This window comes from Scardinius erythrophthalmus, assembly GCF_964197995.2.
Source record: "Scardinius erythrophthalmus genome assembly, chromosome: 18".
Lineage (NCBI taxonomy): Eukaryota > Metazoa > Chordata > Actinopteri > Cypriniformes > Leuciscidae > Scardinius > Scardinius erythrophthalmus.
Window position 1 is genome coordinate 37,297,963 of NC_138238.1, and position 16,687 is coordinate 37,314,649.

Below are 16,687 nucleotides of genomic sequence, written 5' to 3' on the forward strand. Positions count from 1 at the left end.
TCGTAGCCATCTCTATTTACAGCGGTAACAGGTATTTGAGCAATTCCATCACAGGCTGTCTCGGCTTCTTTAATTGCAGACTTCACCTCGTTCTCCCCGTATCTAGGCCATAGGTTTGACTGGATCACCTCCCTGATCTCATCCAATCGTACTTCGCATTCTTGGAACGTCTTCTCAAGTTCAGTCTGCTGCTGCTTGCTCAGGTCAGCTTCTTCACCCTCATCGGTTTCAGCTTCAATGTCTGCCAGAAGGCCAGCCCTGTATTCATCATTTGTCTCACTGACCTTCCTCGCCTCCGATGTGAGCTTTTTGAACTCCTCTCGCAGTTCGCTCTTAGTCATGTGTTTTGCTCCCCTGCTAAGGAAGTTTGCTTGCTTGGTAAAAGCGCTCTTAGCCAAAGTTCTTTCTTGCTTCAGCTCCTTCACTGTTTTCCCAAGAGCTTCCTTCGCCATCTTGAGATGTGAGCCAATCCTCCTCTTTACGACGACAGCTTTCCTGACTTCAGGCCGTTAATCCTTTTGTCTTCACTGCCACGATGGTTATCAACTGTCAAGTTGTCTAGGTGTTATAATAAGTCCAGCTCTGCCCAAACTTGAAAACGGCTTGCTCAACACATGAAGGATGCAAAGGGACAACTCAATTCCTTTTAATGCTTTATTTTTCTTCCAGATGGTTTTGATGCAATTGGTTGATTATGTTGAAACAGTTGAATTAAGTAGTTGAAATGAATTGAATGACATAGAATTAAGGACTAAGGAATGAGGAATAGGTTGATAACCTTAAAACAGAAAACAAACATGCATTACTTTACACAATAAACAATGCGTGACACAGCAAACAAAGTATGCTTTGAATAAAGTAAATGTTTAAACATCTCAACTTAATCTAGCACACATCACTGCCACATTATCGGCAGTCAGGAAATATTCACAACAAAAGGAGTCACCACTCCTACCAGAATTAAACATGGAATTTGTGCTAAGCACTGAATGCAACAGTAAATTATTCCAAATATTACATACCAGTTGCGTCTCTAGTGTTGAACAATGAGCTGTTCTTTCTTGTTTGTAGGATGAGGACTGAAGTAAAAGCTAACCCCAAACATTTTATACCCATGCTTATCTGCCAGGTGCGCAGGTAAAAGCAGTCCCTCCAGAAATGCTGGCTCAACTGTCAGTTCCACTCGTGTGTTTGGAAATTCTGCCCTCTTCAGGCCTGGAGTTTCTTAAAGGAAAAGCTGCCATTGTACTAATTTTGTGTGTTCTGTTCTTTGACGCAACAGAGATAGACAACTCTTCGGGCCCAATTTTAACGATCTGAAATGCAAGTATCAAGAGCGAAACGCAAGTAACTTTGTGGGCGGGTCTTGGGCGCTGTTGGGATAAATGAAAAAAGCCCTGCCGATGTTTATCCTTGTTTTCGTATGGGCCGTAATAACATAGCACTGTAATAATAGCAATAGAATATGAAATATCAATAACAGAATATAGACAATAAAAAATAATAAGTTAAATAGTTACTATGAATAGTACAATAATTTAACAGCATTTACTATAATAGATTAATAATCGCAAGTGGTATATTATTATAATAACAATAATAAATAATGTAAATTTATATATTTTAAAATATTCTTACATAGGCTATATGAAATAAAATGACGCAACCCTGTCTCTTTTTGTTAAATTTCAGTCACATACAGCAGGCTACAACGTTAAAGTTAAATAGCCTAAATATATAAAGTTATGAAACTTCACTTTGCCCTCAGCCAAAACGATTTGCCAGGGAACAAATTATAGATTAATGAGACCAAAGATCGCCCGTTAGATATACACAAGACAAATTATTCTCATGCTTAACCACTAGACTAAAGACATCAGATCCATCGGCGAACGTCAGAAGCACTAGCCGAGGTAAGGCTGTTCTCAGCGGGGTTCATGAGCGCTGAGCGCCCAGTGATCGCTGGATCTCACAACTCCGAAACCGTCAGATAACATTTTTAAATAGTTGCTATCTTTATAAATAAACCACAGATTTGAGCTTTAAACAACTACATTGTCGATTGAAAAACTCTTAAAACTACATTTCGTGACACAATAACAGTAGTATTTTTAAATTTCGCGGCCTTTCTCCTCTGAAAATAAAAATAGTAAATGAAATGCAACCAGAAACAAATTTTCAGTTTTGCTTGTGAAAGGTAATTCCCTGAGACCTGTTTTCAATTATGTGGCGATTTGTAAAGCCCCAAGCAGCACACGAAATAGCCATTTTTCTCAATTCTCGTTATGAGAGGTATGGGAAAGTTGCCCTCCACAGTATGGCGGCGCTGTTAACGTACGATCCAGCGGCCAATAGGGCGTCTATGTATTTATGTCTATGGTTCACACTACAGGATTTATTAAGCCCGATTTTGCAAATAACGGATGTGAATTATAGAAATGTGAGAGATGGTCACATGGAATATATTAAAGTATATTAAAATAGAAAACCATTATTTTAAATTGTAAAATTATTTCACAGTATTAGTTTTTTTCTGTATTATTGATCAAATAAATGCAGCCTTGATGAACATTAGAGACTTCGTTCAAAACATAAAAAATAGTAATGTTTCCTAACTTTTGACTGGTATTGTATGTAATGTATATACCCTATGGTATATACCCATATTTATGATAAAAATTAAAGTAGAAATGATCAATATAGTTTACATTTAAAAACACATATTTTGTAAATTAATAATAATATTTAAATAAAACAAATTGTTATGGCGTCTCCAAATTTCACTCTCATGGTCAAAAGCCCAATGAGGAGTGTTGTAGTTGTTGTTGTAAGTTCCCACATTCACCAGCTGGGGGCGCTTCACTGTTACGTGTTATGGCTAATTCACACTATCACCAGATGATATTACATCACATCTCAGATATTCCACGAATACACAACCCGACAAACGAGAAAACCAACACTAACAGGCTTCTTTGAGTGTGAACAGAAGTTGCGTTTGTCTGAGCGTTTGACAGACACAGCAACTACTTTCCTGCAGGGCATGATGGGTAATTATGAAGCCACATGATCACTTTTGTTTCCTGTGAACTTCTCACATTCAACAGCTGTGGATTATTATGAATAAATTTTAATAAGTAATTAGTCATTGACACGGGTAGAGTAACCTTTACCTTAACTCTTGAAAGAACTGAGTTTTAATGACAGATTGAGTGAAAGGTTTCCCAGTCGTGATGTCAGCGACCTCAGCGGTTGTTCAAGTCCCGTGTGTGTGTTTTCTGACGGAATGGACACATAATTCAGGACAAGAGCGGCTCTGTAAAAATAAGCTGAGATCCCGCAGGTCCTGTAATGGATTCTGCATATGTTTCTCCTCTGGAAGCTGAGGAACTGAGAAGCTCAGAGATATTATTGATCGCTGTCTAGTTATAACAGTGTGTTGAGTGTGTGTTGATTAGCCAGCATAAAGACGAGGTGAAACCCTTGGAGAAACATCAATTCATCTATCTATTTGAAAAAAAGAAAGCTTACATTTATAAGCATTTCAATCTTTATTGCAAACTCAAGGATAAGGCTGAAGATTTAATATGTACAGTACATTATTCAGTTATCGAAACAGGCATATCTGAAATTTGTAAAAGTTGTAATATCTTGTTGTGACTGCAAGGCACCAAAAATAATAACTTTTTTTTTTTTGCAGTTGAGGTAAATGTGTAGCTGCCTTCAGCATTGTTTGATGCTCAGAGTTTTACACACTTCTCTAGCAACGCTGGGTAAGTGTCAATGCTACAGAAAGACATTTTAAAAGAGTTTCTATTGAAAGATTTCAAGCTCAAAGTGGTGTGAAGTGTGCTCAGTATAATGGTTTAAGAGTTAATACAGAATTCATTACGTAGTAATGTAAAAGAGAACAAAAAAAGACAAAACAACTCATTCTTAGAGACAAAAATTAGTCAAACAATTTAGAGTTTGGGTCACATGATTTGTTTCTGAAGCTGTCACGCCACCTTGTGGAAATCCTCTGGAACTGCAGGAACTGTTGGCAAATAAAAAAGACTGAGTTAACTAAAGTTAATTTATCAGGCAGTATATTCAGTCATTTTAACTTTTTTGCATTCTTTTACCTTAAGACAATCATATATTAAAGTGGTCCTTTTATGCTTATTTACATGTTCAACTTTCTTTAGTGTGTAATGTTGCTGTTTGAGCCTCAACAATCTCTGCAAAGCACAAAGTTCTTCTCTATATCAGTGTCAGTGTTTCTGAACTCCTGAAACGCTTGAGTTTCTTCCGGGAACGAACACGTCACAATATTCCTCATTTAAATAATTCATACCAGAATAAAGGGGCGGGGCCTGGTTGAGTTAGTTAGTAGTGTGTTAAACCAGTAGCACCTCAATGCAGTACACAAGATCCGAGGGGAGGAGTCGGATCTTATATAAGGGGTGGAGATTGGTAGGTTTAGGGGTGGAGATGGGTAGGTTTAGGGGTGGGTTTAGGGATCAGGGGGTGGAGACGGGTAGGTTTAGGTATATGTAAGGTGGGAGGAGTTGGATTTTATCCAACTCCTCCCCCTGGATTTTATGCTCTGCATTGAGGACCATCTCTGTTAAACTGGCGGTTATGGGGCGGGACATTTACCAAACACACTCGAAGCGCTCGACCAATCACAACACACTGATCCAGCCGACCAATCAGAGCACAGTGTGCTTTTCAGAAGGAGGGGCTTCACAGAGACAGGAACTAAACAGTGGTGCGTTGTTTCTCATATAACGATCTAACTCGCTGATTAACTGTCATAGTACGATGCAAAAGACTTTGTAAAAGGGCGTAATATGTCCTCTTTAACACAGCAATTCAGGACACTAAGCCCCAGAGATTTTTTCACGTTTTCTGCAGATTCTGCTTGGAAATCTGTTAATCTACAGAATGGATTTTTTTAAGCGTCATTCAAATAGTTTGTATTCAAACTGGCAGTATGATAGCATGATTATGGACACGAATCATTAATAAAAAATGACTTATTATTATTATATTGACACTTGCCTTTTCATCCAGTCAAGTAAAGGAGCAGGAGCAGGATCGGCATCATTGTAGGATTTCAAACACTCAGTCTGCTTCCTTCCTGTATTTGACAGGACCTTGAGACACAAACAAATGTTCTTTTAGTCAAATAAAAGACACTCTTCTAGTTGCTCTCTAAAAGTGCTGTGGTAATTCTGATAGTAAAGTCTGGCTGGCGCTCTAAAACATGTTTGGTCAAGGAGTGACTAGATTAAGAGATCCTTCACATGTTGACCTTGCTTTTACAAGTTCAGGATTATCCCTAGAATGCATTAAGAGCGTGTGTGTGTGTGTGTGTGTGTGTGTGTCTGTGTGTGTCTGTGTGTGAATGTCTGCATTGCGATTTTAATGTACAAAAAAATACAACAAAAAAAAGAGGTCGAGGAAATTAAAGTGCAAGAACTAGTTACCCGATTTTCAAAGTCACAGAAATCAATTTGGCTGTATAGAAAATTCTACTTTTACATCTACTCGTGTGAATCATTAACTTTCTTAAAGGAAAATCAGTCCAGCTCCACTCTGTTTTGAACTTTCTAACCCCTCTGAAGGATCCATCCTCTCCCATAATGCACCAGGATTCCTCTTTGACCTTCCCAGGAGAAGACCTTCATATCTTTCATGGATCAGCTGCAGGTCAGTTGGCCTATTTTCTCGGATATAGGTGGAAGTGTTCCTTAACAACATAAAACATGATTCCAAGTTACTGTAAACACACCTCAGTGACGTTGTTCTCTTTGAATATTTTATTAAAAATACATAAATATGGCATTGCATAGGCTACACTACCGCTCAAAAGTTTGGAATCATCAGGATTTTTTATATTTTTAAAAAGAAGTCTCTTCTGCTCTCCAATGCTGCATTTATTTGATCAAAAACACAGTAAAAACAGTAATATTGTGAAATAACTGTTCTCTATTTGAATAGATCTTAAAATGTCATTTATTCCTGTAACGCAAAGCTGAATTTCCAGCATCATTACTCCAGTCTCCAGTGATCAAATTTAATGTGTTTTTGCTGAATAAAAGTATGAGTTTCTTTTAAGAAAATAAATCTTACATCAAACTGTTTCAACATTGATAATAATCAGAAATGTTTCTTGAGCATCAAATCATCATAATAAATATACAGGGTTCCCACACCTCGGTTAACTTCAAATTCAAGGACCTTTCAAGGACTTTCCAGGTCCAATACCCTCAAATTCAAGGACTTAATGTGGGGACACATTTCAAGTGAGAGCAAGGTTACATCGTGTTACGTGTAAGACACATTGTTACAGTTTTTATGTGTCAAACACAAATATGCTTTTTCATATGACAGAGATCTGATTGTATTAGTCGTATTTCTGTTTTGCATAAAACTGAAGAATATTCAGTACATCCTACACTGTATTTTAAAATGATCTAATATTAACTTTTGCATGAATTTATTTTTAAAAGAGCTTAGTCTCATGTAACCAGCCTATTTTCCACTTAACGTAACGCGTAAATGTGCGTAACTAACGTAAATCAAGCAAGCTAGTATGCATAGGCCACCAAGTGTTGGTGAAATAACACATTAGTGAAATAATACAGATTTTTTTTCCTGAAAACTTTCAAATAAATTAAAGCACTTTCCATGACCTGTATCTATGCATGTTTATTTTCAAAAACTTTCAAGGGCCTTGATTTTTAGTTTTTTCTTTTTTTTTTTTTTAATTCACAAACTTTCAAGGATTTCAAGGACCCGTGGGAACCCTGATTATAATGATTTCCGAAGGATCATGTGACACTGAAGACCGAAGTAATGATGCAGAAAATTCAGCTTTTCATCACAGGAATAAATGACATTTTAACATTTATTACAATAGAAAAAGTTCTTTAAAGTTCTTTTATAATGAGATTATAAAACTTCTTTATTATAAACTTCTTTAAAAAAACATTAAAATGTATTTCATATTTAAAATTTGATTCCAAACTTTTGACCTGTAGAGTGTGTGTGTGTGTGTGTGTGTGTGAGTGTGTGTGTGTGTCTATATAATTATCACTAAACATATACAATGAAATAAAAAAGATCAGATGAAGTGTATAGTGGGTGTTGTGGGTTCTCTCCACACCTCGAGCAGGACGGCAGAGAACCAGCTGCACCTCTGAAGGAGAAATCCTCAAACACTGCAACACTTGCTGTAGGGTCAGAGTTCAAAGGCCAAATATCAGTTTAATTGTAAATATGGTCTTGGCTGACATCACTTTAATTGCCGAGGAAGGAATAATTGGACTATAATCAACAAATCCTGGCCCTTCACATGGTTTACGTTAATCTTCCCATCATGTCTATAATGGTTAAAGGTGCCCTAGAATGTGAAATTGAATTTGTCTTGGCATAGTTAAATAACAAGAGTTCAGTACATGGACATGACATACAGTGAGTCTCAAACACCATAGTTTTCTCTTTCTTATTTAAATCTCGTTTTTGAAAAACACCCCTGAAAAACAGGCGAATCTCCACATAACACCAACTGTGACGCAACAGTCGGGATCATTAATATGTACGCCTCTAAAAATTTACATAAGCCAGCCCATGCTCAGTGCCAGGCGAAACTGCACTGCCGAATCATCGGAAGTTCTGCAGGTGAAGAAACAAGCGAGGATCATAGAGAAAATGGCAGATCTATCTATAATCTATCTATAATCGGATACCGCTATAGTTTAATTCGAAGTTGTTAGTTGCTCTGCCCATTTGACCACAGACTGTTTTTCTAACCTGGAACAATATCAAGCAGCCACGCTTCTCTCGGCGTCTCAAACGGACGAAGGGGGCAATTTCAACTAACGTTATATTCCCGCAAGGTAAGTAGTGATTTTATTAACGATAATTTACACTGTGTTATCTAGATCCAGCGCGATATTGTTTTTTCCTCGAGAGACATCGTGGCTTGCAGACGAGCGAACGAAGCATGGCAGTTGTTCAGTGTTTGGATGTAACTACAAATGAACGCCCCTTCAAACAGAGTGTCCAGATCAGGGTATGAAATCAGGCTAGGAAATATGCCTTTTATTTCTAAATTATAACAAATTTTGATCTAATAAACATACTAACATTATAAGGGCACCCCAGGAAACATTATAAAATAATAAAATAATCCATTCTACGGCACCTTTAAAGACAAGCTCTTGTTACCTGATAGGACAAGCCCTTCAGCGGCTGCCCGTTAATCGACAGAATGACGTCTCCCTCCTGAATCTGGCCACTTTCCTCGGCAGGCTGACCTGGGAACAGCGTTCTGATCCGCACGATGGAGCCACAGTCGAGGGACGTGTCCAGCTCTGAGATGAAGAAGCTGAAGCCCAGACCGTTCAGGGTCTTCTTAAGTTTCACCTCCTGAATGTTCTCTGGGGACGGAATTAGACACATTTAAGCCAGCCTTGTGGAGGTGACGTCACTTTACCTGTGTTTGTGTAATCCTGAAGCGCGGTGGACAGGGCATCTGTGTGTTTCAGGGAATACAATCTTTAAGACATTTCAAGGTTTCTCAATGATTCCAAGATTTTAACTCTTTCCCCGCCATTGACGGAATTTTCCGGCTTTCCATGTTTTCACTGTTTTAAGGAAGGGGGCGCTATTACACATCTTCTGAAAGAGAACTGAATCTCAGGATCAAAACAGTCGAAGAAAAGCAGAAACAAGCTGTATCATATGTAATCAAATGCATATGTAAATTAACCCGATCATCAACATTTAACCCTCTGGGGTCTGGGCTGTTTTTGGGGCCCTTGAGATGTTCTGACATGCCCTGACATTTGTGCTTTTTTCAGTTGCTTATAAACATATTAATGGCAAAGGTGTAAATTCAATCTATAAAGCACAAACAGGGCTACCATAATATGTGAGCCACGTGTATGTACATGTTTTCATTTTTGAGGGAATAATGTTTATGCATGGTTATTGAAAAAACTAAAAACTAAAATTTCTGAAATAAGGCCACAAAACACATAGTAAATATGTGTCAATAAGACTTTTGACTAATGGATGTCATCACCTAGTTTTTTTCTTCAAAATTATGTGAAAATAGTCTTGCTTTATCGTTCACATAAAACCATACATTGATTTAAATTGATGTAAAACAGGTTTTGCTTGGAAAGCCAATATGCGAGGAGGCGTGAACGAGGGGTGGTTTACACCTTAGAATACAATGTCCCACCCAATCTGCATAATGACTCTGCATAATGAGCCATTTATTCAGGTGTGACACTGACTGAGCCACAATGCAAGGAAAAAGGTATATTTAGAAGAAGACTTATATTGACCATTTAAGATTTTGCTTACATCTATCTTATAAATATGTTTTGCTATTTTATTAAAAAGGTTACAATTACAACAATAATTACAATTTCAACAATATTTCAAGTGTACTCTTTCTTTGTAAAAAAAAATCATTATAGGCCTACATTTTATCTATGTATTCATTACTTTCATATTTCGCCTGACTGTAACGTTGTTTTCATGAAATATTAGGGCATATTGTTAATTTGCAGTTTAATACGTTGCTTATACAAATAGCCTACATTTTATTTCAACATATTTCAGTCGATTTTTACTCATCTCAGTATAGCAATACAGTTTGCTAAAACATCATCATTCATTCACACACGCGATTTAAATTTAACCTGTCTTTGCCAGCTGTGGTAAACAGCGCGCATCTCTGCCGTTCATTCATTCATAAACAGAAACCCACGTGAAGAAATTCACGTGAGAAGGAAAAAACTTACTAGTATTCCTCAGCTCGCTCCTCGATATACCCGCACTTCTGAGGGACATTTTCCATTATTATTATTATTCCTCACAGCTGCAAGACGGTGTAAACAAGTAATGATCTGAATAAACTTGTGTTTTCTCGAGCTGATATGGGGGCGTTCACAGGATTGCGCGGATTGCCTCAGCCATTTGCGTTTGAATAGCGTGCGCTCTCCGTGGGTGGAGTCACATTACATCTGAATAAGCTGTAATTAGCTCGACTGGAATCGCTCTCTATTAATACAGATTTCACAAGATGAGAATATTTGTTTTTTATATAAATTACTTCATTTAAAAGAAGAGAATTCAAGCTTCATGCCTGTGCGTCTGTATGCCTGTTTGACTGAGTATTCGCTGAGTTATTGTTCATTTTCGGACGCGTTTCAGAATGGACTACACTGGCAGAGAGAAGGCAGAACTCGCCTCGTGTTTATTTTTCTTTATTTGGCAAAAAGCACAACACTTTGTTTTTATTGTGAGTATACACAAAAATAATACACATTTAACAGAATCGATTGATGTATGAAACTTGTTTTGTAAAATCAAAGTCAAAAGAGTATTTCGGGTCTCAATTCAACTCCTAAGGAAAAAAGCGAGCAGATCACGCCGGCGTGATTGCCGACCTCTGAGGGTTAAAGGTGCTTTAAGTGATGCGACGCGTTTTTTAGGCCAAAACATTTTTTTGTCACATACCGCAAACATCTCCTCACTATCCGCTAGCTGCCTGTCCCATGAACACACTGTAAAAAAACGCGGTCTCTCTAGACACCCCAGGCTCCGCAAACGGCAATTCACTAGTTCACACTTACAAATAAGTTAGATAGAATAAATGCGTATTTGGCGTGCTGTCCGAGGAGAGGGCTCCGGGCTCGGTATTCGGCCCGAACCCAGAGTACTCCCCCCGTATTCCTGGCTGTAAAGATTAAGCCAAGAGTGAGGAGTCGGGGTGGTGGAGGGATGCTGAAAAAACTGTCAAGGAATATTAGGTGAGTTGACAGTGTGGATATATATATACTTCTTGTCATGCTGATTAGGGTAGACGTAATTGTTTGATGACGAGTAGATTGGATTGCTTATTTGAACGTGCTCCTCCCGAACTTTGCTTATAAAACATCATCAAAAACAAACTGGGCTCACCCGCACCACGAAACATAATAAACACAGTTCCAGCCAATCACCGACAAGAAGTATTGGAGGGTAGGGTTTGCGGGGTTAGTGCGCGTGCACGTGAAGGGGGTGTGAAGAGGAGAGAGAACAGAGAGAGAAGCATGAAGAGGGAAGTTTGAATTATCAAGCAAATTCACAGTAGGGCGACAATGTGTACATACTATACACCATTAAAGTGGCGCATTTACATGCATCTTTTGATTACCGTCCGACACAAAGCTGTAGTCTCTGGGCTTGACGCCGAAGGGTCTGGTCATGGTGATGGCAGGACAGCTGTTCCTCATCCCTGTGGGATTCGGTGATCGGACGGCGAGTGTGTCCCGTAACACAGGGTTTATAGGGCCTCGCCTCATCACAGAGCCTCCGTCCCGCTCCAGCACCAGACTCACCACCTACACACACACACACACACACACACACACAAACACACACACACACACACACACACACACACACACACACACACACACACACACACACAAAACTATTATCACTAATATCAGTTCAGCTGAAGGTCAGGATACAAAAACCATCATAAAACCAGTCCAGTCCATATGATTTGTGTACCATATCCCAAGCTTTCTGAAGCCATGCAATAGCCTTTATTCTGTGAAAATCTTCAGTTTTTGGTCTTTTTTTTTGTCCCCATTCATAAACTTAATGGAAATAAGCTGCATTAAATATTCTTCAATGTTTTACATATAAAAAATAGCACATAGTATATAGGTTTGAAAAAAAAATTAAGTTTATATTGTTTTATGGATCATACAGTTTGATAAAGTGAGAAATTTTGCTCGAAAGGAGAAAAAAAGCAATTTGGTGCATTTATTAATATATATGACCAAAAGATTAAATTATTAAATTATTTTTAGTATAAAAATACAAAATAACTAGGGAATCACTGAAAACGTGAGGATGATTCTGTTTTATTTAATTTAATGTAAGTGGCGATTACCATCTTACGTTAAGTTTTTCCGCATGAAGTAGGCTACTTTGTGTTGTACGTTGCCATGACGTTCACACGCGCATGAAACTACCATGGTACCTCAACGTTTGTTGTTGGAAACAACAAATGTGTCCCCACATTAAGTCCTTGGATTTGAGGGTATTGGACCTGGAAAGTCCTTGAAAGGTCCTTGAATTTGAAGTTGACCAAGGTGTGGGAACCCTGCTGATAGCTTGTCAATGAGATCTTTATAACCGCATATCAGATTACTTCAATAAAATGCATATAAATATCAGTCATCAGACTCATCACTATGTATATGTCATGATTGTTGTATTTTGGATCTCGGCCTGGAGCTTCATCTTCTTCTACCCTGAGACGTTACAGATTGACCGACCAAAGATGCAGAATCTTTTTGATTCCAGAGTTAGCCAGTTGTCCCTATTCGACACAGCCCCGTTCATCTTCCGGTTGGTTCCTGCCGAGCCGGCATTCCAGTTCGGATCCGGAACGCCACCGTCTCCAGCCATCTTCGCCACGCCATTCATCCTCATTCATAGTCCAGCCGAGCCTGCATTTAACGCCAGTCCAGCCGAGCCGAGCCGAGCCAGCACTTAACACCAGTCCAGCCGAGCCGAGCCAGCACTTAACGCCAGTCCAGCCGAGCCGAGCCATGCCCGCCGCGCCTGTGACAGTATGGCGTCATGCCCGCTGAGCTAGAGACTGACAGCGTCATGCCCGCAGAGCTTTTGTTTTCTTTTATCCCGCCGAGCTTGAAGCTCCCTTCGCCGCTGGTCCCGTCCAGCACAGAGCCCTCTTCGCCGCTGGTCCTGCCTAACTCAAAGCCTTCTTCATCGCTGGTCCCGTCCAGCTCAAAGCCCTCTTCTTTATTTTCAGGATTTATTTTCTTTTGTATTGTCAGGATTGTGTTCTGTTTCCACCATGTTCGTCTTCATCATCATCACTGTCTTCACCTGTGTTCTGTCATCATCATCATTAGTTCAGTTCTATCACCTGTGCATTGTTAATTAGTTCATTATCAGCATCACCTTTACCTTGTGTTGTCAAAAGACCCGGTACTTCGGTACCAAGTCGGTAATAATTTTTTTTTTAAACGTCACGGTATCAGGTTTTCTCAAACCCGGTACTTGATGCGCGTGCATGCCCGAAGCGCGTGCAGTTGAGTCCTCTTCATAAAAGCGCTGAGACATGGCGACCGGTGGTGCTGCTGATGTTTTTGCGCGTGCAGATACGTTATTTCAAATGGCGCGAGGCAAGCGCGCTCATAATAGAAGCGGCGCGCTCGTTTTTCCAGGCGCGCCTATGTTCATGGATGAATAGCAACGACAGACGCCACGGGAGAACAAGCGCTTGTGGAAAGGAGAAAGCGGTGCGAACTGCGCTCTCCATGATGACGAGGAAGTATTAGCAAAGAATTAATTGATTTCTAGCCCTTGCATTAGCTTTACTACTAGATATATTTATGGAGATGAGAAATAAAAAGCCGTCATTAATATCGTCTGTCAGAATCAGAAAAGCAGTTCTAGTCTTATTCTTGGCTGGATAACTCCTAGCAGGTTTAAAAAGCCCTTTTAAAATTAAATATGAATGCCGTTTTGGATTAAATAAAAGTACAGTTAAGTCAAATAAAACACGTTTTATCTCCTGTATAGTTTGGTAACGCTACAATAAGATACCATTCATTAACATCACTTAATGCGTTATCTAACATTACACATTGAGTCAAGTCAAGTCAAGTCAAGTTTATTTATATAGCGCTTTTCACAACATAGGTTGTATCAAAGCAGCTTCACAGTAATAAATTAAAACAATACATCAATGTTTGTTTCTAGTGGAACGTCCACGTTTGGTAATGCTGATCAATGGTATCGTTGATTGATTAATTCAATTAAATATCCCCAAATATCCCCAACTGAGCAAGCCAAAGGCAACAGTGGCAAGGAACCGAAAAACTCCATCAGGTGACCTAATGGAGAAAAAAAAACCTTGGGAGAACCCGGGCTCAGTCGGGGGCCAGTTCTCCTCTGGCGTTTATGAACTAGAGACCGGATTTAACTAAGATTAAAAGTATTATATAAATGCCTGGCTAAAGAGATGCGTCTTTAATCTAGTTTTAAACTGGGAGAGCGAGTCTGAGCAACGAACAGTATCCGGAAGACTATTCCAGAGTTTTGGAGCTAAATGTGAAAATGCTCTCCCTCCTTTGGTGGACCTAGATATCCTAGGTATGACCAAAAGCCTCGAATTTAGTGATCTTAAAGAGCGCGATGGATTATAGGGGGAAAGAAGATCGGTTAAATAGACTGGAGCTAAGCCGTTTAGGGCTTTATAAGTCAGTAGCAATACCTTGTAATTAATACGGGACTTTATAGGTAACCAATGTAGTGATGATAAAATTGGTGTTATATGATCATATTTTCTTGATCTAGTTAGAACTCTAGCGGCGGCATTTTGAACTAACTGTAGCTTGTTTATTGAGGATGCAGGACAACCAGCTAATAAAGCATTACAGTAATCTAGTCTCGAGGTCATGAACGCATGAACTAACTTTTCTGCATCAGAAACAGATAGCATATTACATAGCTTAGCAATGTTTCTAAGGTGGAAAAAGGCTGTTTTTGTAACATGAAATATGATTTTCAAAAGACAGGTTGCAGTCTAGTATAACACCCAGGTCTTTTACTGTAGAGGATGAAGTAACAGGACATCCTACTATGTTAAAGTTGTATTGTGAGAGGTTTTGTGGGTGGTTTTTTGAACCGATAAGTATTACCTCTGTCTTGTCTGGATTCAATAAAAGGAAATTGCGCGTCATCCAATCTTTTATATCTTTAACACACTCTGTCAATTTGGATAATTTAGCGTTTTCATCCGGCCGTGATGAAATATATATTTGAGTGTCATCAGCATAACAATGGAAACTAATTCCATGTTTACTTATAATATTTCCAAGTGGCAGCATATATATTGAGAATAATAGAGGGCCTAACACAGATCCCTGTGGCACTCCATACATTGAGTGAACAATATATTTTTACAACATTAATTAAGGTTTGTGAATGTTATTTAATACAAATACTTGATTGGTCATGTTTGTTCACTTCATTCATTGTGCATTAAATAATGTTGACAGAAATAATGTTAACTTTTGATTTTAAAAATGTATTTTTAAATTAACCCCTAAAGGAGAATAATTGCGACAGTATATAACTATTGTTTATTGTTAGGTCATTTTATCTAATGTTATCTAACAAATGGAATCTTATTGTAAAGTGTTTTTAATACTACATATTTAGGTTATTTCCACTTTGATTTCTAATTTCATAAAATAAGAGAGAAGTCTTGTGGCTGACGCGTGTTCCAGGATGCAAAAATAAAAACGAACTCTTTCTCTTGAATCACGGTTGCAGGTTTATTTTAACAAACAATATGTGACTTCTGTATATACAAAATAAAACGTTCCTTCCAAAAACTGACTCGTGCACATGCACGTCTATAAACTGACTGGAAAAACACGGTCAGAAAAACCGTGCGACTCCTTCTCCATCAACCCTTATCCTTTTTCCTTTTTGCACCGTCGTTGTCTACGTGCTTAAAGTGGCAGTACTTATTGAAATTACAAATGCAACGCTAAAATCCAATTCTTAATTATCTACATTATAAATCCTAAATTATGTGGATCATGAACAAAATGAAATATCAAATATAAACTTATTTTACGTTCTTGAATGTAAAACAAACATTTGGCACCTACATTACCGGCCCCTAATTGTTCTAGTAACAAATACCTTAGAACAATTACTTTATTTCTCTTAACTATGCACAATGAACAGTATTCACATTAGAAAATATTCTAATTTCTCACAAAACAAAGATGCTATTAATAAGCAAGTTAAATGTCTATTGCTTAGTCATTTAACCTTTCCAAGATATAAAGTCCATTACCATTCCATTTCTTAAGGAGAAATAACAAAAAACAAAGAGAGCCAGAGGTTACTAGCACATGGCTCATCGTTGGGGCTTAGTCTTTACCACTAGCCCAATCAGATTCCACAAGCAGACAAATCTTCGTAATGGGTCGGTCCAAGATGTTAGTCTTTGTCTTTATCCTTACTCTGCGAACAAAACCCTTCTTGTCTGGGAAAGCTTCGATGATTTTGCCCATAATCCAAGAATTTCTTGGCGCACAGTCATCTACAAGAAGAATGATGTCACCTTCTGCAAAGTTCCCAGATGCTGTGGCCCACCGCTGGCGCTCTTGGAGTTGAGGTAGGTACTCTTTAATCCATCTCTTCCAGAATAAGTTGGACATATATTGCACCTGTTTCCATCTGCGTCGTGAGTAGAGGTCGTTTTGGTCAAACAATCCTGGCGGTAACAATGGTGTTGTTTTCAGTAGCAGCAGGTGATTGGGTGTGAGAGCCTCCAGATCGTTAGGGTCACTGGATACCCTAGTGATCGGTCGGCTGTTGATGATCGACTCTGCCTCACATAAAACTGTAAGAAGGCCTTCCTCATCAAGAATTTGCTCTCTTGCAGTGGAATTCAGCACCTTTCTGACTGATCTTATCAACCTTTCCCACACACCACCGTGATGTGAAGCAGTAGGAGGATTGAATGTCCATTTGATTCCATGCTGATGGAATAGATGCTGAAACTCTGAGGTGTTCCAATCAGCAATGGCAGCCTTCAGCTCGCGATTGGCAGCAACAAAGTTTG

The 16,687-nt window shown here is 38.8% G+C and overlaps 1 protein-coding gene across 1 annotated transcript in view; it reads right to left on the bottom strand.

Annotated features, from left to right (window-relative positions):
• Nucleotides 1-3,535: 3,535 nt before the first annotated feature.
• frmpd2 (FERM and PDZ domain containing 2) overlaps nucleotides 3,536-16,687 on the bottom strand; it is a 69,649-nt gene continuing 56,497 nt past the window's right edge. Inside the window, exons 25-30 of the mRNA XM_081393724.1 lie at nucleotides 11,207-11,393; nucleotides 8,221-8,432; nucleotides 7,157-7,223; nucleotides 5,603-5,737; nucleotides 5,047-5,141; nucleotides 3,536-4,036 (exon numbers count right to left, since the gene is read on the bottom strand). Of these exons, the coding sequence (XP_081249850.1) occupies nucleotides 5,688-5,737; nucleotides 7,157-7,223; nucleotides 8,221-8,432; nucleotides 11,207-11,393 (516 nt within the window). The 3' untranslated portion in view covers nucleotides 3,536-4,036; nucleotides 5,047-5,141; nucleotides 5,603-5,687. The remainder of the gene's footprint in view (nucleotides 4,037-5,046; nucleotides 5,142-5,602; nucleotides 5,738-7,156; nucleotides 7,224-8,220; nucleotides 8,433-11,206; nucleotides 11,394-16,687) is intronic.